Source organism: Magnolia sinica, chromosome 4, assembly GCF_029962835.1.
Source record: "Magnolia sinica isolate HGM2019 chromosome 4, MsV1, whole genome shotgun sequence".
Taxonomy (NCBI): domain Eukaryota; kingdom Viridiplantae; phylum Streptophyta; class Magnoliopsida; order Magnoliales; family Magnoliaceae; genus Magnolia; species Magnolia sinica.
Window position 1 is genome coordinate 14,579,559 of NC_080576.1, and position 26,970 is coordinate 14,606,528.

General features: G+C 41.0%; 1 protein-coding gene across 2 annotated transcripts; it reads left to right on the plus strand.

The window, feature by feature from the left end:
- Window positions 1-2,235: 2,235 nt before the first annotated feature.
- On the plus strand, window positions 2,236-26,586 carry LOC131242532 (mitogen-activated protein kinase kinase kinase 1-like). 2 transcript variants are annotated; one of them, XR_009169654.1, is made up of 10 exons: window positions 2,236-3,370; window positions 9,582-9,666; window positions 10,002-10,064; window positions 10,301-10,458; window positions 12,674-12,749; window positions 12,852-12,911; window positions 15,824-15,931; window positions 25,088-25,329; window positions 25,596-25,841; window positions 26,167-26,586. XR_009169654.1 is itself a non-coding variant. In XM_058241237.1 (9 exons), exons 1-8 carry the CDS (start codon window positions 2,469-2,471, stop codon window positions 25,295-25,297), a joined length of 1,662 nt encoding a protein of 553 aa, XP_058097220.1. In that variant the 5' UTR covers window positions 2,237-2,468; the 3' UTR covers window positions 25,298-25,329; window positions 26,167-26,586. The 2 variants fall into 2 exon arrangements, 1 of the variants encoding a protein (XP_058097220.1); XM_058241237.1 differs by lacking the exon at window positions 25,596-25,841 and having other exon boundaries at window positions 2,237-3,370.
- Window positions 26,587-26,970: the final 384 nt, after the last annotated feature.

Below are 26,970 nucleotides of genomic sequence, written 5' to 3' on the forward strand. Positions count from 1 at the left end.
TAGAGAAAATTGTAGGTAGAATAAAGTTCTCCATGTAAAAAATAAAAACTAAAAAATAAAAAATAAAAAAATTTGCATAGACTTTTACGGACTACAGTTATGGCTACAGCTATAATCTGTAGCTATATCTTCGATACATATCGAATACACTTCGATTAATCGAAAATTGCAGGATTTTTTATGCAAAGTTGCTGGACAGTTTTGGGCCTTTTCCGATTAATCGAAAGACATTCGATATATCGAAGTATATATCGAAAGACCTTCGATGTATGGTAGAGGACATATTGAAAAAGCATTGGCTGCGGTTATCGCTACGGTTATAATCCGTAGCCAAAGATACCAGCTCTTTTTTTTTTTTCCGTTGTAATCCCCACCGCCTTTGTGGGTCCTTTTATGAGGTATGTGTTATATCCAAACCGTCCATCTATTTTGCGAACTCGTACTAACGCTTGGGAAGAAAAATAAGACAAATTTAGCTATCAAGTGGACCACACTGTAAAAGGCAGTGGAAGATTGAACGTCTACCATTGAAACCCTTTTAGGGGTCCCAGAAGTTTTGGACCATTACAAAATTTGTTTTTCCTCTTCATCCAGGTCTTTGTGACATTATGAATATATTGGATGGAAAATAAATGTTATGGTGGGCCCTATAAAATTTTTAACGGTTAAAATCAATTTTCCTGTTGCTCTTAGTGGTGTGGTCCAGTTGATCTTTGGAAAGGATATTTTTTTTTTGATAATGCTCCGAAATGATCTCGAACTATGGATGAACGCTGTGGATATAATAAATACGTAACTGTGGGGCCCATGTAACTCTGATATCTTTTGAACGGAAACGGATTGGCTACTCCCCCTGACACAAGCTAATGGCTGGTGGTCGGTGCTTTGTGGGCCCCACCATGATGTATGTGTTTCATCCATGCTGTCCATCTATTTTTACGGATCATTTTACAGCATGAGACCAAAAATGAGGTATATCCCAATCTCAACTGGACCACATTACACGAAACAGTGTTGAATGATTTTCGACCATTAAAAACATTTTGGGGTCATAAAAGCTTTGGATCAAGCTGATTTTTGTTTTTTTCCCTTCATCTGGGCCTGCATGACCTAATCAACAGATTGGATATGAAATAAAAAGTACAGTGGGCCTTAGGAGGATTTTAATGGTGGATATCCAATTACTATTGTTTTCATATGGTGTGGATCACGTGAGACTTATATACCGCTAATTTTTTAGATCAAGCAGTAAAATGATTTTTTAAAAAGGATGAACGGAATGGATGAAAAACATACATCATCGTAGAGCCCACAGAGCACCGACCACCAGCCACGGGGCTGGTTGCAGGGGGAGTAGCCAATCCGTTTCCCTTTTGAACCGTTCGTACAACTCGGAGTTCGAGGAGTGTCAGCGCTTGTCTTCGAGCGCCACATATCCGCTTGAAGGAACAAGCAGGGGCATTTTCGACCTTTGGCAAGCCTTCCGTACAGCTCGGGCGTATTCTCGCAAAGGAAAATGAGGTGGGCGTTCTTTCCTAAATGGGCCATAAATGGGTCGTACAGTCGCAAATTTCTCTAAAAGTAATAAGTAACCACCTATAGATTCCTGTGGCAAGTCCCACCTTGGTTTTTTATGATATGAGTTTTGGATACGCTTTCATTGTGACGAGGAACAACGTCTGAATGGATCGGATGGCATACAAAAGCCATGGTGAGCTCTACACCAAACTAACGGTGGACATCTCATTCCATCTTTTCCTAAGGTGTGGCTTACCTGAGTCCTTTAAGGTCATGATTTTCGGATTGCAAGTTAAATGTGAGGCAACAGACCTGATGGCCGGGTTGGATCTCATGAAAATTTTCGTAAGGTATGCCACACGTTCAGAAAAGTTAGGATGAAATGTCCACCGTTTAGTCTTGTGCAGAGCCCACCGTCGTGTTTGTCTGCCATCCTATCCACTCAGATGAAAGGCGTGACATACCAAGTATAATGTTACGGTTTTGGCCCACCTGACTGTTAAATGAGCCCATTTTTCAGGATCAAGGCTAAGGATGAGGTAATTCCTCTAATGGACGGTGTGGAGCCCATGAAGGTTACCCATCGTTTTCCTCGATCCGCGAGGTACGGTAGCCCGGCTCTTTTTCTCGCGAGGCACATACATTTCTGTGTCCGTCAAGCATACAGACAACATTCCAGAAAAAAAGGAAAAAATAAAATAAAATCTAGAAAGGCGTTCGGACAAACAAACCAAATGAAGACCAGCGCCGACACCTTGGATTTCCTCAACTCTCCTTCTCTCTATTAACAAGAAGACAACTGCAGTCGAAAAAAAAAAATACAAACAGCGCTGCAGAACCATCGAATCCAACCTTCTCTCTCATCTACAGCCGTATCTCTTTGAAATAATACTCCCGCACTGTTATTTATCTCCTCATGGGTCGATCCTCCACATCCACGTCAGCTCCCGATGCATCTTCCTCATCTCCTCTATCTCCATAAGCCACGGTCCGTCGAGATGGACCCGAAGCAGCAGCAGCGCCGGAAGCAGCCAAGGCTCGACCGTCGGAACGCCGTTAAGAACATCGACTACGACGCCGTCTCCTCTCTGTCTCCCGAGTCGTCTGCTCTCCGGACCCGATCCCTCGATCTACCCCATTACACCGGCCAGACCAGCTTCCGCATCGAAGGCGTCGAAGGGGAATTCGATCTCCTCTGCCGCAATCTCGGTCTCTCCGGTCCCGAGGATTTCGCTATCCCGACCGCCGCTTGGGAGGCGCGCAAGGCCCGATCGTCGTCCGACCTTTTCCCGCGGTCGCGGCTGCAGGATGTGGCTAGCGCTAATTCGGCGGAGCCTGAGGGGAAGCGCGGTGAAGAGGAATTGGTAGCTGATTTTAGGGCTAGGGTTAGGGTTGGGGATGAAGCTTCATCGGGTGGGATTAGAGGGGTCCGGCCGCCTGTTCTCTCCCCTCCGCCAGCAATGTCGCGCCCTGTTGTTGACATGTCTTGCTCGACTTGGGATATCTTGAGGTCGCTTGCGCCTGACGATGATGGAGCTTCTTCATTGCCGGTTCGGTATAGGTCCGAGGATGAGGAGAACGGAGAGGATGAGGAGAGTGGAGAGAATGAGGAGGTCGATGGAGCGGTTGGTGGAGGGGATGAAGGGAGGGGGGTTAGATTAGGTGAGACGGCAGATCTTACAGGGTCATGCTCGTTCTCGACATCGAATGATGATGATTCGTCCAGCACAACAACGGAAGCCATGTTTGTGATTTCTCCGGATGGGAAATTCAAGCGGAATATCAAGTCATGGATACGTGGTGGGCTTCTTGGTAGCGGGTCATTTGGGACAGTCTATGAAGGGATCAGCGAGTAAGTAAGAATATCTGCGGGAATTGTTTCAATTCATCTTCTCGTTGACTCAAATTGTGTTTTTATTGTTTGCATTCCTTTTCCGGATTCGTTAAGTCAGCTTCTCACAGGAATCTTCTTGTTGGGAAGGTTTTTACCTGCCATTTCGGTTGTGCTACTCTCTGGTCTCTGAGATGTTTACAGTATGCTGTTTTTAATGCTTTAGAAGTCATGCTATAAGCCTCATTTCTCAATTTTTTGAGGCGGATTGGAATTCCTGTATTACTTTTTTGCAGGAATGATTGGACGTGGCCCAGGTAAGTGGGGAGTTGAATGCTGTTAGAAATATGTAGCCTTACTATTTGTATACAAGGGATGATTTGATCCTGTTTTGCTTTGAGCAAGCAGAGTGAGTAGAGTGATTGCATGCATGTGAAAATTCTTGGATTCTGTGAGTAGTAATGAAGCAAGGATTTTGCCAATGATGATTGGTGGATTCACTCAGTCATATAGTCAAGACATGGATTATGAGTTGATTGGGTTATTTTCTTACCATTTTGAGTGGGATGAACTCTTTGAATGCCCTTTTCAAAGAGCTATCTCTGAACCGGCCTTGGATCATTCTCCAATTATGCTTGAAACCAAGAAGGTAAAATAAGGTTCTTTATCTATCTGTTTTGAGACTCTGATTGTAAGTGCCCACATTCAAGAAGTTGGTTGATGAATGGTGGAATGCCTTTGAAGCTGAGGGTTCTAAAGGTTTTAAGCTCATATTTAAGTTGAAAGAAATAAAAATAAATAAATTCAGGGAATGGAATAGAAGTACTTCTGGCTCTGTCATGGCCAAGAAGGAAATATTCTTAATTATATCCAACTGCTGGGCAAAAAGAAAGGGAGATTCCAATGAATAATGAGTGGATGTTTGAGGAAGTGACTTTTAAGATGTGTTAATATGGTAAGAAGTTAGTTGAAGATAGAAATAAAGATTTTTGCCATTTGGCTAATGCAAGTAGAAATAGACATTTGATTAGGAGTATCGAGAAAGGATTACAGTGAAGGATACAGGTATCACTGCAGATGCTTTCATTGATCAGTTCGATTTTTATTTTTTATTTTTATTTTTTTGTGAGGAGTGGATACCTTTGTTAGGTAGCCTGGTTTTGAATATGGTTCCCAAGAGGAAAAAGAATGGTTGGGAGAGAAATCTTGAATGAGAGGGTGTGACGGAGGGTCACCCATTTGTTTGTTTCTCATTGCCCCTGCTTTGGCTTTTGATGGTTGCTTTCATATAGATTAATCTGTAGAAACAGGTTAATTGTTGCATTTTCCAAGAAAATAAAGAAAATAAGTTCTTGAGCTAGAGAAGGATAAAGCTCCGGTTGAGATGGGTTTTCAATATCAAAGTAGCTGGGAATTTCTCAAGGTGGTGGTGGAAGTCTTGAAAGAATTTCATGGGAAGGATTGTGTTAGTAAGGGTATGAATGCAACCTCTAATTATAAAGAAAGGAGCTTTGGAAGTAGAGGATTTTCCTATTATCTTTTTTAAAACTTCCACAAAGTTTTGTTGGAGATTCTATATCTTATGGAATGAAAGTTATTGGGTTCATTCCCTCTCCATCTGAAGCTCGACGGGGTAAATTTATCTAGATTGAAAAAAGCGGTTCTTCATTGTGTCTAAGTGGTTTTGGGCCATGCCTTAGGGTGCATTTATCTAAAAGCATGGTATTGTTTGATGAAATAGGGCTGATGAACTTGTCAAGATCTTTTTAGGTGTAACGTGGTATCATTTCATATCCATTACCATGATCCACCTTGGGTTTTGGGATTCCTTTGGAAGCCCTTGGGGACCTTGCCCTACTTGAATCTGGTTTCGAGTTTTTTTTTTCCCCTCTTTATTTTACATCGTACTTAAATTTGCTCCAAGCATTGAATTCCTGAAAAGAGAAGATTTGATGTCTCCGATCATTAAGTCACAATGCTCCTGAAAGAGTCTCTTTCTATCATTGTCCTAAGTATCGGCTTATACATAAGTTATCAACATCTTGAATATCATGGGTCCCCAATGTTGGGAGGCGCAGAAGGTGAGCCCTCAAGATCTGACGGTCTACATGAGTTTTGGAACCCTCACAAAGCAGAAGATTAATGCTCCAATGGCCCGCCTATCTACTACTGGAGCAGATGGATCTATTCACACCTTTGATCCTACAATATAGATGGCCCCGGATCACGATCTATGGATTAGATCGTCCCAAGGACAAGCCAAAATGGACAAATTATAGTGCACACTATATATCTCTGTATACCCACGGTATTTCTAATGATCTGTTTTACGAAAGAGTCTCTTCCTTTTTATAGGAAAGAACTCGAGATAAGATGAGACCAGAAAATCTAATCTTCTCCGTATCTCTCATTCAAATTTGAATTTGAACCCTTTCTCATAACGGAAGAAGAAGCCTAAACTTGTGGGACCCACCCACTAGTGATTGCTCACCAGTGGGCCCCACTGGCCTAGGTCCAACACCCAATACAATAGTTGCAGCTCAATTGGAGGGTCCAAGAATCACGCCTAATCAGTTGCCATGCATTGATATGACTAATAGATGCACTCAATTGGAGGGTCCAAGAATCATGCCTAATTAGTTGCCATGCATTGATATGACTAATAGATGCACTTAATGCTCCTTGCTCTTTCCTTCTCTCTCTCTCTCTCTCTCTCTCTCTCTCTCTCTCTCGGGGTTCTAAGGGGATTTGGAGGTTTTCAACTATTACATACTAGATTTGAGCAACGAGGCATACATTGTTCCTTTTCACTTCTCTTGGTAGATTTTCATTTATTTCACCAAAATAAAATAAACTGTACAATCGCAATTCATGCTTGTTTCAAGTGAGATTTTCTTATTTTTGCATGACCTTAATAATTTGGGTCTATTTTCATTCTATTTGTGGGATTCCCATTTTCGTTCTTTATTTTCTTCACTTATATTTGGCACCTCATATTATATATAATTTGACTAAAGCTTAGATCTATAGATCTATATAAGAAGGCACTTATTTTGGATTTTTAAGGATACACACACACACACATATATATCTAGGGAGAGAGAGAGAGAGAGAGAGAGAGAGAGAGAGAGAGAGAGAGAGAGAGAGGAATGCTCTCACCTGCACACTAGTTCTCACAAGTTCTCGTGAGAACTTTTTTAGAACTCATCACCTGTGATATGACCCCAAAATCTGAACGGTGCATGTGATGCAGCACCCCATGAAACCCCCAGGGCCCAACTTTCACCCTGATCCAAAACTTTGGTGGGCCATTGCCAAAGGAAACGGTTTCCTCCCTTGATTTGCCTCTCTCTTTTGTCATGGCCAACCAAAGTTTTGGACAAGAGTAAAAGTTGGGTCGTGGGGGTTTCATGGGGTGCTACATCACATGGACGTTCATATTTTGGGGTCATATCGCAGGTGATGAGTTCTGAAAAAGTTTTCACGAGAACTTGTGAGAACTGGGCATTCCTCTCTCTCTCTCTCTCTATATATATATATATATTGCTATTTTCTATTTGTTTCTATATTTATTTTTGTTCATAATTATGGTATGACTAGTCATGTTAGAGGCCTAGATCTATGTAGTTATGCTTAGGTATATGTAATTAAGCATTTGTTGGCCTTTTTATTTTTTGGTATAATTATATGATGATTGTTTATGTGACATGATGAGGATGACTTTATGTTCAGGAGCCCCCTCGACCTTCAACGTTGCATTGACCAAGTATCGCAGACTATTAAGTATTAATCTTATATTATAGTTATTAGGTATTGATTAATATCAACAATATGATTCATCTCGCTACTGTTGCCCCATGGTCTGTAGAGTAAAATCAATAGACTATTAGAGTATAGACCTGTATAATTGTGCACTTGTGGAGCTGTAGGCTTGTAGCGGTGCATTGGAAGGCACCTTTAATTGCAGTTACTATGCAATTTAGTACCATTTAAGTTTCGAGGATGTAATAAGTAATAACATTGACTTGAAATGCCATTTAGGCCCTTGCAACATGAATTATTGCCAGTTTCTATGCCAATTAGAAACTAGAATTGCAAGCTGAAAAGTGGCTGGGTTCTTATGTTGTTGACTAATTAGGATCATCACATCAAAGTAGTTCTTTTGAGGCGTGGCCCCGTGGGCAATCAATGGTAGGCCTCCCCATATGATTGATGATGCACACCTTTTTTTTCTTTTTTTCAAGTACTGATGATGCAAATGCTACCTTAAGTATGCCTTAATTGAATTGACCATTTTTCTTGGCTAGTGATTAGATGGTTCGGATTGTCTAATCAAAGTGATTTTTCAGAAGCACCACTCAATCTAGGTGGGGCCTCCATGATAGGTGGTTTAGACCAATGATCAGGCCTTCTCTAAATTTCTAATGCAACTAATATGGACTACCCATTTTATCGGCCATTGACTGTATGGTTAGAATAACCCACTCAAAGAGATCGTTGGGAGTTATGGTCAATCAAATGTGAGGTTGATTCAATAGATGGCCCAAGTCAATGATCAAAACTTTTTTAGCACGATCAATCTGGACTTCCATGTTCTTGGTCATTGATCAAATGGTTGTAATCACTCTATTGAAGTGTTTCTTGAGATTTATGGTTAATCAAAGGTGCATGCTACATGATAGACGATCCAAACCATCGAGCAAACCTTTTCCACTACAATCACTTTGGGCCATCCATTTTCCCTGCTATTGATCAGATGTTTATAATCACCAGATCAAAGTGACTATGGAGAGTTGTAGCCAATTGAAGGCAGGGTCATTCATTTTCAACATAGTTAATATGGACCATTCATTTTCTTAGCTATTGATCAAATGGTTAGAATCATCTAATCAAAGAACTTGAAAGTTATGCTCAATTAAAGGCGGGCCTTCTTGATATAGGATGTCCAGATCAATGATTAAATCCTCTTTCTAGTATATCAATCTGAACTGTCCATTTTCTCAGCTATCGATTGAATGGTTAGAATCACAAGATCTAAGTGGTTTTGGGGAGTCATGTTCTAGCCAATGTCGGGCCATGATAGATGGTCCAGATCAATGATCAGATTATTTTTATGTAATTGATGTGGATCATCCATTTTCCCGACCGTTGATCGGATGTTTAGAATCACCCGAGTAGAATCATCCTTGAGAGTTATGGGCATAGATGATAGGGTCTAGATCAATGATCAGAGCATTTCAGTATAATCAATCTTGACAATCTATTTCCTAGCAATTGATCGGATGATTGGAATCACCCGATCAAGGTGAATCTTGAGATTCATTGTCAATCAAATGTGGGGCTTATATGATGGACGGTCTACATCAGTAATAAGACATTTCCAATGTGATGAATATAGGCTATTCATTTCCTATGCATTAATCAGATGGCTGGAATGTTATGCTCAAAGTGATTCTTGAGGGGCTTCGGCAATCTGTGGTGGGTCCACATGAATGATGGTGAGATCAGTGATCAAATGTTTTCTAGCATAATTGATCTTAATAATCCATTTTATTGGCCATTGATCAGATGGTTAGGATGAATCTTGGGATCCTACGTATCATGTACATCCAATGCTATCTTAAGTTTAAGGAAATGATGCAAAATCAGGCTGATCCACTCATCATGTGGGCCACAACACATAAAACAATGAAAAGCCATTGATCTGATCCAGAGTACACTTGTGGCCCACCTCATGAGTGGATCAACCTGATATTTGCATGATGTTTACTTCGTGGGGTCAAACCTTTTGGATATGTTGGACGTTGTTCACCCTTGATGCATTGTTGGATGATAACTTCAGAAAAATTATCCACTCAACAATGGACAAACAGACAAGCAGGGACAACCATACCACACAATGGACTAATACGTATAATAATATCCTTATAACACATAAATATCGCAATTCGAAATAATCATTTTCCATTCGTTCTGATTTGTCTATTATTTTTTCATTATTTAACTTAGAAATATTTCACACCGATTTAGCCAATACAGTGATATGGGCACCGATGCAGCCAATGCACACTGATTTGAGTCGTGTTTTTGTGTGGCATATACAGGCAACAATACCTGGATGTTTAAGCTTTTTGTTCAAACAACAAATATTGTATTGTTATTTAATATATGATCAGTCAATTCTGATGCTCACTCTTAATTTCCCTGTGCTCACTAAGCTTTTCTTCTGCAGCGATGGGTTCTTTTTTGCTGTAAAGGAGGTTTCTTTGCTTGATCAAGGAAGTCAGGCCCAACAATGCATTCTTCAACTTGAGCAGGTGAGAAATTTTGAAGCATTGTCCTGGAGAGCTGTCCTTTGATTATTTTATTTGTAAGGAATCTTCTGACCTGGATTCACATGCCCTCCCTCCCTCCAGTGTTTTGTTTACATGTGGGTGAGTCCCATGTTAAGGGGCCAATAACTTCCCTCTGTTTTGTTCTTTCTAACGTTTGACCATGTCATCCCTCCTTATTTGTGTTGTTTTCCTAGTAAAGTTTTGTTTTTTGTTTTGTTTTTAATGTTATTTAATAACTGCAAACATTGGGTCATCATCTTTTATTTTATTGATGGTCATGAGGTTGTTCTTTTCTAATTTCCTACTACTTGTTTCAGGAGATTGCTCTTCTAAGTCAGTTTGAACATGAGAATATAGTTCAATATCTTGGCACAGACAAGGTATTGCTGCTTTGTCTTTTCTGAAAGTTACTGGATTCATTGCTTGTCTAAGACTCTTTACTCTTCATTAGAAAGACTGGATTCTAAGTGATAAAATAATTTGCTGATTAATTATCATTAACTATCAGTGGCATGTAATATTCATATTATGAGATTCACTATCAGTTACTCCATCTGCAACTCTTGGTTTTTCTTCTCTTTGGGAGATGATATATTTTATACAATGATCTCTTCAGGAAGAAGCAAAATTATATATCTTCCTTGAGCTCGTAACACAAGGTTCTTTGGCACGTCTATATGAAAAGTATCATTTGCGAGATTCCCAAGTCTCTGCCTACACAAGGCAGATTCTGAGTGGCTTGAAGTATCTTCATGATCGAAATGTGATGCACAGGTGAGAACTGAACTAATAGTGTAATTCTTTAATCATTTATTTGCATGCTTGCAGTTCTTTTTCTTCATTTTTTATTTCTTTTCTTTTTGGGTCTTGACATTACCACATTCAAATGTTATGACAAGGACTAGTCCAATACTGCCTACAATTGTCATCATAGAACTGTCACCAAGTCATTGTTTCATATGCATAACCAAATTGCTTACATGTGTGAGATGCTGTTTCTTGTGCGAGGAAAATATGGTACCTCCTCGTTCTTTGAAAAAGAAAAAAAAAGAGTTGTAACTTCTCGATATTTTCACTTTGGTTGGATGTTCAGATGTTAGATTTTCGTTTTTGAAGATTTTCCAAGTGCTTATTTTGAAATGGATCTGGACAACAAATAATATTTGGCATTTTATATGTAAATAGCAATAAGGATTTTATCTGATGTTAGCTTGTTGTCTCTTATTTTGTATTATTACTATTTTGAAAGATAACAACAGCTTTATACCCACCCGGGGTTTGGCTGAATGGCTGGCATCATGGGTTTGCTCCCCACAAACACGAGTTCGATTCCCCTCCCCGTGCTTTACCCAATGCACATGGTTTGCAGGTGATTGCGTGCATCCGCAGGGATTAGTCTCACCTTAAAAAGGGGTGGGGACACCCTATCATCATTAAAAAAACACAGGCTTATTAAGGAACACCAAATGGCGAGAATTTTACAACAGCAACCCTGACTCTACAATCCACTCCTTGTCACAGGAAGCAAGAATACAATTAGCCCATTATAAGACTGAGAACTTGGCCCTCTTAAAAATCTCGAACCCCCTCCCCAAGCTTCTAGGAGGGCATCAATGGATCCCGGCATCACCCAATGAGTCTAGAAAATCACTAAAAACCTCTCTTAAAATTTTTTTGCTTGTGTATTTATATAAATTTGCTTATGCACCTGCTCTAGTGAAAAGAAGAGGAGAAACGAAAGAACATGCATTGATTTGTATCTATGCTTCATATTAAAATGAATGAATGATATCTGAAAGCAGTTGGATTTCCTCCTAGAATTATGATTGCTAGATGGTGGTCTCTCCATGGGTCTTTCACAGGCTTTCTTTCCCCAAGTCCCTTGATTTCACTTCCCAATTTCTGTTGATTTGAAGTTGTTATAAGAGCATCTTGAGACATACAAGGGGCTGAGATTTTCTTTTTTCCCTTGTCAAAAGTTTTGTTTGATTTTTTTTTTTTAAATTAATTAATTTATTTTTAAATGTCAACATGAATTAAAGAAAAACTTTGGAGTGTGTTTCCACAGTTGCAAGCCATACTTTACTGACATTTTTGCACCTTTGAGTTGGTCATGGATTTGGTTGAGTTTAAATGTTAGTGTTTGGAATAATTCATCTGTTTGACTTTATGTACCACTATTTTGATTTAGTATAGCATGAAGGTTGCAAATGAATTTTTTTCTCGTCCACGAGTGTTTTTACACAGTATCTGTAGACTTAAAATGTCAAATTTTCAGAGGTTTTGATGATGCACATTTTCCAATCTACAGTATATGCATAGCTTTGGGGAAAATGCAACTGTGGTGGATAAATTGCATAAAAGGTCTACAATGTTCACATATTCAGAGGCAAAAGTTGGATCATGAAAGAACGTAGAGAAAAAACACAACTGTCTCTTTGTATGTGCACAGAACTGCATACGGGCATGGGGCATACACAAAATTGTACCAGCACATGCAATGTGAAAACCACTAGCTGTCACTAGCTCAGATATGCATACACTCTTGTCAAGGTTCAGAACAACATCACCTAACCATAATATGCATTGTATCTTTAAAAAAACATAATATGCGTGTCATAATAGAAATTACCCTATATTGTGTTAACGAAAGAGGCCTGTTAAATAACGGCTGTTATATAATGGAATAATAGTTGTGTGGAGTCTGTGGCCATTTTACTACTTTCCCGTATTCCATTTTTCTGTTTCATAATGTCAGTTATCATTACATAAACTATAATGTCGGTTCGCTGTTATGGCGCTGTAAGTCTGATTTTAACATTGGTTCTCATTTTATGAATTCCATCCTAAGCAATTGGGTTGTTCAAATAAAAAAGTCAAATGTAGAATTGTTTTGACGGTGTATTTTCTCATTAACAGTCCGAACATTCTCTGCTGTTTCCTTTGCTTGGGACTAAATCAACTCTTCTTTCTTTTTCTTCTCTTCAAGAGATATCAAATGTGCCAATATATTGGTGGATGCAAGTGGATCTGTTAAACTTGCAGATTTCGGATTGGCAAAGGAGGTTTGTTTTTCTATATTAGCACGTCCTATTTGATGTGCTTTTAACTTTTTAATGTGGTAAAAAAAGCCTCTATCTTAAACTACTAGCTGTGCACTTTTCCAGACAAGCAAATTAAACATGCTGAAATCTTGCAAAGGAAGTGCATTCTGGATGGCTCCTGAGGTTAGTGTCTTCTCGTTTTGAGTAATATTCTTATCCTGCATTAAGGGACAGTTACTTTAATAGTCAGTGCAATCATCTCAGTGATTAGAAATTTCAAGTTAAATTAGTAATATGTTAGCTTTTGGTGAAATGACTAAATAAGCTTGGCTCCAGGGACTTCATTTCTTTTTTCTAATCATAGAATAAGAAGTGCTCCTATCTGCATTTTTTCATGCATAGGTTTTATGTTTCACATATATGAATGTTATTTTGGAAACAAGCCATAAACAATGCCATGCTTCAAAATGAATGGGGACAACCCTTTGCATGAGGTATTTTTGGACCTAAAGATGATAAAATTCCACAAGGATGTTTTCTAGTAAGATTATGTGAATACAGCGCTTCTGAATTTGCGGAAAAATCGATTTATGAGATATTGTCTAATATGATCATGTGAACGGCATGTTTTCATGAATTTGAGAAGAACCTAATTTTGGAGATCTCTGGGAAGTAAGAATATAGTTCTGTAGAGCATGCATATGTACAACATGCATGTCAAAGCAACCAGATAGTGTTTTTAGTATGGATATCTATGCATGTGTTGCACCCTTGGGATAGGGAACATATTGGTGTTGCGTGTATCAGGGAATGCATCGCTGTTTGAGGGAAACATTGGGAAAATGATGGGTTTTTTCAATGTAACTTTAGAAGATGTTAAAAGAGACATGATCACACACACTCAAAACATTACAAAAAACAATTGTTCATAATAAGTTTCCATTGTATAGGGGCCTAAACTATCTGTTGTTTGACAAAAGTGATGCAGTTACGTCTCCAAATAAGTTCATATCATTCATGCATCCTATAATACCAGTACTAAAATACAAAAATACAAACACAAACTGATGTTGTTAACGTTGTTTGATGCATTGAAGGACCTCCGAAAGATTGTCCTCCCTCTACAATAAACCATATAATTCATGGACAATTGTGCCAGCTTCGTCCATCCGTTGCACATCAACATGATCCCATACATTTCCCACCATGGCCTCATGTCCTCTATATACTTACGCATCTCCGCCACTTCATCATTTATGTAAGGCCCTAAAATCTCATGTGGCGCAAGAGGCTTCACGTCTATGCCCACACACTTCATGAATCATATTCTTGAAGTGTGATCTTGTAGCTGCATGAGCTGGCACGTGGCTATAAATAGACGACTTCGAAGTGAATTTTTTCATCATCTCTCTCACATTCCTCTTGCTCCAAATATACTTCAGCCGCTTCTGCATCCCTTTGTTTCATATAATGCCTGATTTGCAGGTGCATCCGACAATCTGACACAATGAGCAGTGTACGCTGGGCTCCCCTCACCTCCCATATGACCCTCATTACCTCTAATGGACTCACCCCTCTACTACTACTGTCCTGCCCCATTGTCGCAACCAACCTCTCGTGTAGATTGCTTGAAAGTATGGCTAGACAACTCCCACTGTCTTATCTGATTGCCATCCCACTCCTTCAAGAACTTCTGAACTACCCGTTTGTACCCGAGGTCATCACCGACATCCTACCGAATTGTCCCAAGACCATGGTATGCCAAAATGTTTATGTAACAGCCGTTACGTGATGGTAACAGTCATATGACCATTACATGTTGAACGGCCATAACGGTTGTTACAGAAAAAACGTCCCATAACAGTCCTGAAACAGATTGTATTTTTTGTTTTTTGTTGTTTTTTTTTTTTCCATAAAAAAAAAAAAGAGAGGAAAAAAGACTGTAATGGCTGTTACGGCCCGTATTGTAACGGTAATGGCGGTTATAGCCACTGCTACCATTATGGAACACCTTGCCCAAGAGCCAGTATTGGACACTCCGTCCTCCCTAAATTCCTTACATGTGCAACCCACTTGATGCAGGACAACTAACCACTTGCTCTAAAAGCTCAAACTGATAGAGCGTGGCGAATCAATCCCTTTATTTCAAAGATCAGGCCCCACTTCCCATGGGTTAGGTTCTCGGCCAACCCCCCCTCCCTTCGTGGGCACACGGGTTTCGCCTCACGCCGCCCACCTAGATTGTGCCTCTGCATCCCACAGGCCACCTCACTTGAGCCCGGTGTGAAAATGCCCCTTACATTACCACTCCTCTCTCACCTTCACTCCAGTACACAATGCTTCCTTCAACGTGAAGAAGCTTCTTGTAGTGCCTAAAATTCTTTTAATTCAATTCACATTTTGAAAAGATCCATTTTTTTTCCTTCAAAGAACAGTTATCGAGTAATTATACATAAAATCCCATAATTCAAGTGAAACGTGTTTTAAGGACATGAAACCATTGCCGCGCTTAAGTCATTTTATAAAAATTCACCTCGATCACTCAAAAAGAGTCCCCTTAAATAATTGTAAAGAACTATAAAACAGTTTCCTGAAATTTGGGATCATATTGTCATGCAAGTGTAGAATCATTACAGTGGAGATTCAAGTATTAGAGTGTTTGAAGTGTCTTGAAAGAACCAAACAGTTCTTCATGCAGGGTTTTTTTATATATTATTTTTTTAGTGTTCAAATTGCCGATGGCTGATGTGTGGATTAGCAACCAATTGATAATTTCACTCTCTGATAGACCTTTCTTCTCACTCAACATGCTACTGATCATCTCCTTCAACAATATTTGCTGGACACCAATACTTAGTAGTTTCTATTCACACTGTGAAAAGTAAGAATGCTGTAGTTAGAATGATCTGTCAGCTTATCTTCATGGGCATATTTCTTATTACTTCGAATCCTTCAACAAATCTCGACTGGAGGGAGGTTCTCTCAGCTGGAGGGGCCCTGTGAATAGAGTCGCCTTAACTTTGGGATGAGGAGACACATTGTGCATGCGTATATTGTTAGCATTTTGTCCCAATCAAGTTTGTGCACTTCTACAGGTGGTCAATCCTCGAAAGACCTATGGGCTTGCAGCTGATATTTGGAGCCTTGGTTGCAGTGTCTTAGAGATGTTAACCCGTACTCATCCCTACTCTCAATTTGAATGGGTGAGTAATGTATCTTCAATAAGTTATGATATTTTCGTGTGATCTGAGTCTAGCCAATTTCTTTTGCTCCTTGCACTAATTTACTTGTTCATGGATATCACAGCATACTTTAGGATGTAATAGTAAAACAGTCCTTTCTTTTTCTGTGAGATTCTATTTGGTTTTTATTTGAATTGCATCTTACCTGGATCAAAAGCAACACTTTCTGGCTTCTGCAAACTTCTAGCTTCTGATTGAGTAGTACAAATTGTAAAACATTGAGGAAACTGTTGATTTAAAGCTACAATTACCTTGAGTAATCAGTTTCATTTTGGTAACCTTAAGATTTAAAATTAACAGTTCTATGGCATTAATTGCAGTAAAATTGCTGGTCTATTCACAAAACTGATGCCACCTTATGCATGCCTCAGATGTTGCATACATGTGACACGTTTACTGGTGTGGATGTTAACTAAGCATTCACCGGGGTGGATACTAAGTGTGTTGAAGAACCTGTTATAGCCTCTTATCTTGATTGAAACATTTTTACTATGGACCACCACCTCTCCAAAAATTTGTTAACCAGGTTCCACTAGGGAGTGCTGAAAAAGTAATATGCAACTTGTCAGTCTCAGAGTTTTTGATTGGTTAATGTTGTCTATGCATCCAAGGAATGAGATGCCGACATTAGAAGGCTCTTACATACTCTCTTGTCAACTTCTTCTTCTTCTTCTTCTTTTTAAGCGATGTGCAAACGTATTTTTGTAAGCTGTATGCAAAGTGGGAAATTGAGCCCTAGAAACTGATCTTTCTTCTGAAGAGAGAAATGTCAACACGCATATCCTAGTCCCTGCTGAAGCATTCACAGGACAACTGGAAGCAGATGGTATATTAGCTTTGCACTGGTTTCCTTCAGAATCCATTCTTCTTACGATCGAAAGAAGTCTCCAATCAAAACTCAGCGATCAGCATTGCACCAAAAAATTTGGACTTTCTATTCCTCATCTGCAACTTGGTTCAGAACTTAAACACTGATTGGTTCAGACTGAAGCTTAATTGGTAATCTGGGCGTCCGGATCAGTGGAGTTGTAAGAGATGGCAATGGTGAACTGAAAACCATCATGCTTGGGGCTTTCCAGTGTTAGGGTTGATACTCTTTAAAGAATTTATTTTAAATAGCTTCGCCATGTAGTGTGTAGCTCATGCTACGTAGCATAGTGTAATAAAAGTTAGTTAATCTTTTCAATGATTTTAGTTAATCTTTTCAACAATTTTAATAAAATAATATAAGCAATAGTATTAAATCAGTTAAGTTGCTCTTTCTTTACCTTTACGCTTAATCTTTGCTTATTTTTTCTATTATTTTAGGTTGTCTTTGGTTGCATCAAATGTCATTAAATTTCATTATTAATCAGATACAAAATATCATAAAATTTCACGATATTCGGGCAACTAAGCACAACTTTAATTAAAAATCTAGAAGAAGCAATCCCCGCCCACCCCGAGTGTGCCCTTGCATCCCACAGGCCACCCCACTCGAGCCCGGTGTGAAAATGCCCCTGCATTAATCACCTCCGGCCCCGGTGAGGAGTCTCGAACACGAGACCTCCCGCTCTGATACCACTTCGATGTAGGACAACTAACCACTTGCTCTAAAAACTCAAATTGATAGAGTATGGCGAATCAATCCCTTTATCTTATAGCCCAGGCCCCACATTCCATGGGTTAGAACCTCGGCCGAACCCCCTTCGTGGCCCTCACATTACATGGGTTCCGCCTCACACAAGCCACCTGCTTCACACAGGCCGCCCACCCCGAGTGTGCCCGTGCATCCCACATGCCACCCCACTCAAGCCCGGTGTGAAAATGCCCCTTCATTACCTTTTTGTTGGGCTAATTGAAACTCTACCTTCTCCTTGGCTCCAAACCAGGTTTACGATCCATGCCCTAAAATTGTGCTTTTCCCCTTTTTGGTTCAAGTACATCTTATAGTTGGTGCATGTTGGGAGCGTTGCACAAAAAACCTTAGGGCCCGTTTGGCCGTTCGGATTGGAAGGGATTGGATGGTTTTGGAAGGGATTGGAAGTTAAATCCCGGGATTGGCCAGGCGTGCCAAACAGAGTCGGTGGTGTGATCCCAATCCCATGGATCTTAAGACAATCCACTGACAACACCATCATTACCTTTAAATCCCATCCAATCCACCCTAAACCGTTCAAATTTGCCCCGGACGTGTTTGGTTTGAGGGATTGGAAGGGATGAGAAGGTTTAATCCCGGGATTAGCCGGGCGTGCCAAACAGACCGGATTTAGCAATCCAGGGATATAGCAATCCCATGGATCTCCAGACAATCCACTGACAACGCCATAATTACCTAGAAATCCATGCCATCCACCCTATTACCATTCAATGCCTTCCAATCCACCCGGCCAAACGGGCCCTTAGGATCTCGCCTCCCAAACACTAGAATTATGAGATATAATAAAGCAATGAAATAAATCAAAGCACAAACCACACGACACGAGATTTTACGTGGAAAACCCTCGAAGAGGTAAAAACCACGAGACCTAGTCCAGAGCAACAATTCACTATGAAGTAGAATGTTACAACCGATCACAAGCACACACCGCTTGGATCAAACCTTCTTCACTCACGTAGGAGTGGATGAACAATAAGAGAATAATGAAAACGGAGAGATCTCACCGATCACGAGGACGTAGAAGCGCTGAGACGTCGACTGCGCAGTAGATCACCTCTACGAGCAGAATCCTCCCTTCCACAAGCTTCCTCTCTCTCTTTTCTCTTTCTCTCTTCCTCTTTTTCTCTCACCCTGGACTTGAAAAACCTTGATGGAATCACTTTAGGAAGCCTTAGCATGCCCTAGAATAGCCCTAGGGACCCCTATTTATAGTTTAGGAAACTCCCCTTTTGCACCTCTGCGAAACCGCCTCAAATTTACGCAATCCGCGCAGAATCTGCGTAACCCTCGACTAGTCGAGCCAGGTCCTCGACTGGTCGAAGGACCCCTTCGACCGGTCGAGCCTGACCCTCGACTGGTCGACACCAAAAAATACAGCTTGCTGGACTTTGAGTCGAGCGAGCCTCGACCGGTCGTCCCTCGACTGGTCGAGTAGCGCGGTAATGCCAAGATTTAAGACATCTGATTTACAACAAGCTGCACTACCTCTCCTCTGAACTGAGGAAAACCCTATCAAATCTCCCCCTTCCGACTCAGGAGGGATTCGCCTTCTTCAAGCTAGCCAGGTTTCTACAAACCTTAAACTTGCCCTTGAGCAATGCCTTGGTCATCATGTCTGACCCACTATCGTCCGTGTGGACCTTCTCAAGCTGTAACACCTTCTGTTCCAAAGTATCCCTAATCCAATGATACCGAATCTCTATGTGCTTTGACTTGGATTCTTGCTCAAGTGTATAGCACTTTCACTATCGCAATAGACCACGTGCTGCTCTTGCTTCAGGCTAAGTTCCTGTAGGAACCTCTTCATCCAAAGCATTTCTTTACATGCCTCTGTGACCGCAATGTACTCGGCCTCTGTCATCAACAATGCTATGACCTTCTGTAGTTTGCTCTACCAAGAGATTGCTCTCCCTGCAAATGCGAACATGAACTCCAATATAGACTTCCTGGAGTCTATTTCACCTGCCATATCTGCATCTGTGTAGTCTTCTAACATAGGTTTTCCGTCACCATAGCATAGGCTCAACCCGGATGAGTCTTTTAGATACCACAGTATCCATTTCACTGCCACCCAATGTTCTTTGCCAGGATTGACAAGATACCGGCTAACAACATCAACTGCATATGCTATGTCTGGGCGTGTACACACTATAACATATATCAAACTTTCTACCGCTGACGTAGAGGGTATCATCCTCATCTCGTCCACCTCTGCCTTCATCTTTGGACACTGCTTGTCTCTCAATTTGAAGTGACCATTTAGTGGAGTACTGACCGGCTTTGCTGCATTCATATCGAACCGCTCTAGGACTTTCTCAATATACTGTTTTTGTGACAACCAAAGCTTTCTACTGCTTCTGTCATGGGTTATCTCCATTCCTAGGATCTGTTTAGCCGGGTCTAAGTCTTTCATCGCAAACGACTTGCCCAACTCCTGTTTTAACATGTCAATCTTCTTGATGTTTTTACCCATGATGAGCATGTCATCAACGTATAACAACAGAACTAAGAAATCACCATATGAGAACTTGCGCGTGAACACACAGTGGTCCGACTCCGTTCCGTCATATCCATGCTTTAACATGAACGAGTCGAACTTCTTGTACAATTGCATTGTAGCTTGTTTCAGCCCATATAAGCTCTTCCTAAGCCTACATACCATATGCTTTTTGCCCTTGACTTCGAATCCCTCTGGCTGGTGCATCTAGATCTCTTCTTCCAGGTCACCATGGAGAAAGACAGTTTTAACATCTAACTGCTCTATTTCCAGATCCATGCTAGCCGCTAACCCAAGCAACACCTGTATGGATGTCATCTTTATCACTGGTGACCTATCCTCCAACCAAACCCTTTCACCACAAGTCTAGCCTTGAACCTCGTGAATTTTTCTGCTCAATCTTCTTTCTGAACACCCACTTGTTGCTCAAAGCTTTCTTGCGCTTAGGCAATTTCACTATATCATAGATGTGGTTCTTATGCAAGGATTCTATCTCCTATTGCATAGCTTTCAACCACTCCCCCTTATGCTCGTCGGCTAGGGCCTCAGAATAATCTTTTTGCTGTCCCCTATCAGTGAGCATAATGTACTCATGCAGCGAGTACTTCTTGGACGGGTGTCTGTCGCTAAATGTCTCCACTTGTGGCTCAACAGGTGGATCAAGCAGGGGCTGCTCTCCCGGTCCATCTTCTGTAGGAACTCCCTCATCCTTTGCATCTTGCTGTACTCCCCCGTCATCAGGCACCATAAGAGAAGTAATCGGATCCATGTCCTCTAGCTCACCTGAACTAGGCTGGGTCTTCTCTGGCTTACAAATGTCTTCTATACATTGATCTTCAAAGAAGATCACATCTCTGCTCTTGACGAGCTTTTTCTCGGTCGGATCCCACAATCCGTAGCCGAACATTTCATCACCATACCCCAAGAACACACATTGCCTGATCTTCGTATCGAGCATGGACCTTTCGTTCTTTGGTACGTGAACGGATGCCTTGCATCCAAACACTCTGAGATGACTGTACGATGGATCTTGTCCAGTCCACACCTTCTCATGTACTTCTCCATTCAACGGGGTTGATGGAGATATGTTTATCAAATACACTTCCGTGTGCATTGCTTCTCCCCAGAACATCTTGAGCAACTTTGCATGGGATAACATGCATCTGATACAATGGTGCGATTCATTCGCTCAGCCACACCATTATGCTGGGGGGTGTTGGGAACCGTCTGTTCATGCCATATACTCAGGGACTTACAATACTTATGAAAGTCACCAATGTATTCACAACCATTGTCAGTGCGGATGCACTTTAATGATCTATCTATCTCTCTCTCGACCATAGCATGAAACATTTTAAACACACCAAAGACCTCGTCATTGGATTTCAAAGCATAAACCCAAACCCTCCTATATGCATCATATATAAAAGTGACAAAATACAATGCCCCACTCAAGGTTTTTGTCCTCATAGGACCACAAACATTAGAATAAACCAAATCTAATTTGTGCATTTTATTAACATGGGAAACAGATTTAACAAATGAAACTCTATACTGTTTCCCTGATAAACAGTCAATACAGATTTTGAGAGGTATACCTGTCACTTTTGGAATGAGCCGTTTCTTCGCTAGTAGCTGAAGCCCTTTTTCACTCATGTGGCCTAGACGCCTGTGCCACATGTCAGTAGCTGAATCTTCCGCTGCGTTCAACTCACCCTTGCACACACTGACACTTGCCTTGTAAAGGGTGCAACACTTCTTCCCTCTGGTTGCAATCAACAAACGCTTGATGAGCTTTCAGTGGAGTTTGATTCATCTTCCTTCTCCTTTCCTTTTTCTTGTCATTCCTCTTCTTATGACATTCATGCTTATAGTGGCCCTTCTTGCCACAATTCCAGTATTCAACATCCTTCCTGACACTCGATTTGCCTCTTGATTTATCTCGGGCCTTCCCATCCTTTCTATTCTTTCCTCTCCCTCAATCTTGCGTCACAAGGGCCTCTTGTTGAGTAGACCCCTGAGACTTCCTCCTTGTCTCCTCGTTGAAGAGACAACTAATTACCTGTTCCATGGACACCTTTCCGTCTGGCGCGGAGTTACTCAGAGACACCACCAATGTTTTCCAACTGTCAGGCAATAAGCCAAGCAATAACAAAACTTGTAGTTCATCCTCTAGGACCATCTTCATAGAAGAGAGCTGGTTCAATATGTTGATGACCTCATGATGCAGGACAGCCCTAATTATGATGCATGCTCATGGACACAATTAAACAGCAGAAATAAAAGGAATAAATGATCTAAAATTCTAACAGTAATCATCATAACTGAGAAAATCATAAAGGAAACATGCAATGGAGCGGGCCATTACTACAACCATGGGTTATGGAATTCAATTACTACTTGGGTTGGATCCGGCGAGGGATGAGACCTCCCGATCTTGCATGGTCACACTCAATCGATCAATGAAGATCACTAGTCCGAAGAACTAAGAAGTTTCTCGGATTAGGGATTTGAGAATTTGGGGATTTAGGGTTTAGATCGGTTCTCAAGATTTTGATCGAAGAAGGATTAGCCAAAACTGGAAAATAGAAGGAAGAAAATTATTACCTTGAAGAAGTTGGAGGGGCACAAGAAGAAATTAGAAGAAGAAGATCAGGGGGAGAGCAGAAGCACCATTAGAGAGAAGAGAGGAAGGAGGCAACCAAAGGGTTTGCTTTTCATTAATCAATAGTTGAAATTCGAGTTTAGGACTTTACCCCACTTAAATAAGCAAATAAAGACATAAAATTACTAAAATACCCCTAGGATAAGCAAATAAAGATATAAGATTACTAAAAGACCCCTAACTAAGTCAAAAAACGCGCAAATAACATAAGTATGTGAAAGTTTGGGCGCTCGGTCTTCTTTCTCCAATCTTCCTTCACATGTGTCTTCCCTAAGTGGGGTCTTTTATATGTCCAATCACATGTGAAAGGTCTTTAGCTCCTCAATATTCGCCTATCTACAAGGACGGCACTTGTGGTTGGCGCTTTCTTCGTTGGTATACCTTGAATGCACCTGTGTCCGCATCACCTCATTCATGTGCTCAGCCACAGAACCATCATATTTGAACTTGAGATTCACAAGTCGCCTTATCAGAAAAATCTTATTGCCGGCTGTTTTCCTCTCATACAACCCTTGCAATTTCAGCCATAGGATAGCGACTGAGGTCTCCCTAGACACATGGTGGAATACGGAATCGTCCAGCCATTGTCTAATAAACCCCACCGCCTTCCGGTCCAACTTCTTCCAATCATCATCTGACATATCCTTTGTCTTTGCTGATATGCCTAGAATTGGAGCATATAAGTCCTTGCAATAAAGCAAGTCCTCTATCTTAGCCTTCCATATGGTCCAGTTAGAACCATTGAGACTGATCATCATTGATGAGCCACCTTCCATAATTCAGAATTGATCCCACTTCGTTCAACCAACCTGAACGCTTTGATACCATTTTGTTGGGAGCAAGCACACACCGCTTGGATCAATCCTTCTTCAAGAGTGGATGAACAATTAGAGAATAATGAAAACAGAGAGATCTCACTGATCACGAGGACGTAGAAGCGTTGAGACGTCGACTGCGTAGTAGATCACCTCTACGAGCAGAATCCTCCCTTCCACAAGCTTCCTCTCTCTCTTTTCTCTCTCTCTCTTCCTCTTTTTCTCTCTCACCTTGGACGTGAAAACATCTTGATGGAATCACTTTAGGAAGCCTTAGCATGCCCTAGAATAGCCCTAGGGACCCTTATTTATAGTTTAGGAAACTCCCCTTCCGCACCTCTGCGAAACCGCCTCAAATTTACGCAATCCACACAAAATCTGCGCAAAATTTGCGTAACCCTCGACTAGTCGAAATACCCCTTTGACCGGTCAAGCCTGACCCTCGACTAGTCGATACCAAAAAATACAGCTTGTTGGACTTTGAGTCGAGCAACCCCCTCGACCGGTCGAGCAGCGTAGTAATGCCAAGATTTAAGACATCTGATTTACAACAAGCTGTACTACCTCTTCTCTGAACTGAGGAGGAAAACCCCATCGGTGCATTCTACTGTTCATCCGGTATGCAATCTTGACCTTTCCCTGGGGTCAATAATGGCCCTTCCACACCGTGTCCTGCTTTATGTGGTATGCAATTTGTGCTTCCCATGGACCACCTTGGCCAGTCAATGTTCAGATTTTAGATGTCTGATTGTCTCTGGTTATTGGCATTTCAATCATGGATCAGAATTGCCTGACCTCTCCAAATTCGGTTTTATGATTGGCACTGCTAGTTGGACTATTGTTTTTGGGGTGATGAGCACACTCCATCGAGTACATTTTATTCTTACATGGTTTGGTTGGCATGTGTGAAACCACAAATTTGTTCGAGTGGCCAATCTCTGTCAAAAGCCATTAGGTGTCAAACTCAACCCTTGTTGCTGTTTGTGTTGCCGCATTGCTTTCTGCATATTGAGTTGGTGCCAGGATTGTCATGCACAATTTTGTGCAATCCATATGCCACAGTGGCTATTTGTATTTTAGCCCTCTTTCCTCCCCATGGATGCTATTACATTCTTGCACCGTGGACTATAACTTTCAACAGAAGAAATCATGAAGGCTGCTGCTGACCTTGGCATAGGCTCTACGACTTGCAGGCTGTCAGGCTTACTCGCCTGCTTTTGTGGTTGGCTGACGGGCTGAAACTGATTAATTTGAATGCTTACGACAGATGAGAGCTGTTAAGAGTGCCTATTGTTAACTCTTGAATGCGTGATGTGATTTGTTAGTTTGCCGTTGTTTCTTTAAAGCACTCAAATCTTTTGGATATTAACTTTCAGCTGTTGCCTCACCTTTGATAATTTTGTTAAATCTCCTTCTCACTAAAACAACCACACATATGGTGCTCCGCACCCCTCTCTAGAATGCTGATTGGAAGGACTTAAATGGTTCTGTGATGTGACAGATGCAAGCATTATATAGGATTGGTCATGGAGAACCGCCACCTGTTCCTAATTCTCTGTCAAGAGAAGCAAGGGATTTCATCCAACAATGCTTACAAGTTGAACCAGAAGATCGACCCTCTGCATCTGAGTTATTAGACCATCCGTTCGTGAGGAGGCCGCTGCCAACTTCAATGGGCCCAGTTTCTCCGCATAACAACAAACGGGCTTAAGCTTCATGTTCATCAACTTCCGATGATCCAAGGTAAATGAGGCTGGATATTAAATTTTATTTGGCTGCATGTGATCCTTTGCTGTCTCTTTTGTTCGTTGAGGATTTTTGTGTTTTGCTTTGTATGGGTCGTGGGTCTGAATATTGTTCCATACCAAGTTGACTTATTAGTTTCAGTGGGCGATGAAACGAGTCACTGGGCAAGTCAGAGCCAAAACCCAGCCTGAGTCAGAACCACTCCGAACAAGTAGGAATGAGTTGGGGCTGAGTCATACTGGTTTTTTTCTTTTTGTCTCCAGGCGAGTTGCACTCTGAAACTGCTTAAACACATGGTTCTAGATGCTATTGCTTTGGAGCGTTTTTTGAGAGTGCATATGGCGTTGTTTCTAGAGGTTTTTTGAGAGTGCCTATGGTGTTTGTTTCTAGAGGTGCATAGTACTTGGTTTTCAGTTGGTAGAACAAGGTGATGGTTCACAGTGATCAAGACTGTTGGTCTAATGCTACCTAACATGGATGGACTGGACCATTCACCGAAAATTTCCCAGGTAAGGTATCCTTGCCAACAATCTCGGGCTGTGGACTGTTGCTATATATCTCTTCTCAACCATTTTGCAGAACACAAATTAAAAGGTTAGGATCGGACTATTTTGGTGATTTTTGGGGCACAGAAATGGTGGGACTCAACAGTCGATATTTGGATCGGTGAACCCTTGGCCCCCTTGCTGAAAACTGCAAACCCAAGTATAATGTGCATATTATTGGATCAAGAATGCTATATTTTTCCTCTAGATTTTGTTGGGTGGAAAATTTTTCCCCAAACATAATAGAACTGAATCAGAATCTCATGTTTCTCGTGATCATCTTTGGCAGTTCTATTGCTGCATTCGCTTGCGGTCTTCAATACGGGTCCTTTGGTCACTGTCGAAAGATTGGAACTTCATGGGTGCGGTTTCAATTTCGGTTGGCTGGTATGGGTATAATGACAGGCAAGCCACTATAAGCCAAATCAAGGATTCCTGCAGCTCATGTGAGGCATGCAAGATGCAGATTGGAGGCTTTTTATCTGATGCACATCCTGCTGTTGTTGTAATTTTCTTTTTCTCTTTCTTTTGGGAGATTCTTCCCATGGTTCTTTTTTTTATTTTCCCTTTTCTTTTGGCAAATGCCTATTTATCTTTCTCAAAGGGTGATTTTTTATGGGAAAATTCTAGAAATTAACCCCATCTGGTGAAATCTTGGAAACAGTTTATATACTAAGCAGTGAAACAAACATAGCATGTTTCTGGTGGATGTCTTGCGATTGTGTTTTGAAGATGGTGAAAATGGTGAATTCAATTGTGAACCAAAAATATCAGACATTATATCAATGTATTTGCCTCTTGGGTGGCCCACACTGTACTCTGCCCATAACAAGGCATCTATGTGATGTCTGATCTTTTGGTATGTGGTAATGAGCATGTTAGGCAGCAATCTCCACCATTCCCTCCTAGATGTGTCCTGTCATGAATGGGTCATATCGCATGATAATCTGTACTCCCAATGCTGACCTAACCGTCCAATCTATCGATTTTAACAACATTAGAATGTGCATCCTCCTTTTTTTTTTTTTTTTGGCCCCAACCATTCCTCTGCTGGTTGGCAATCTGTAGATCCACGAGCATGAACGTGTTCAGA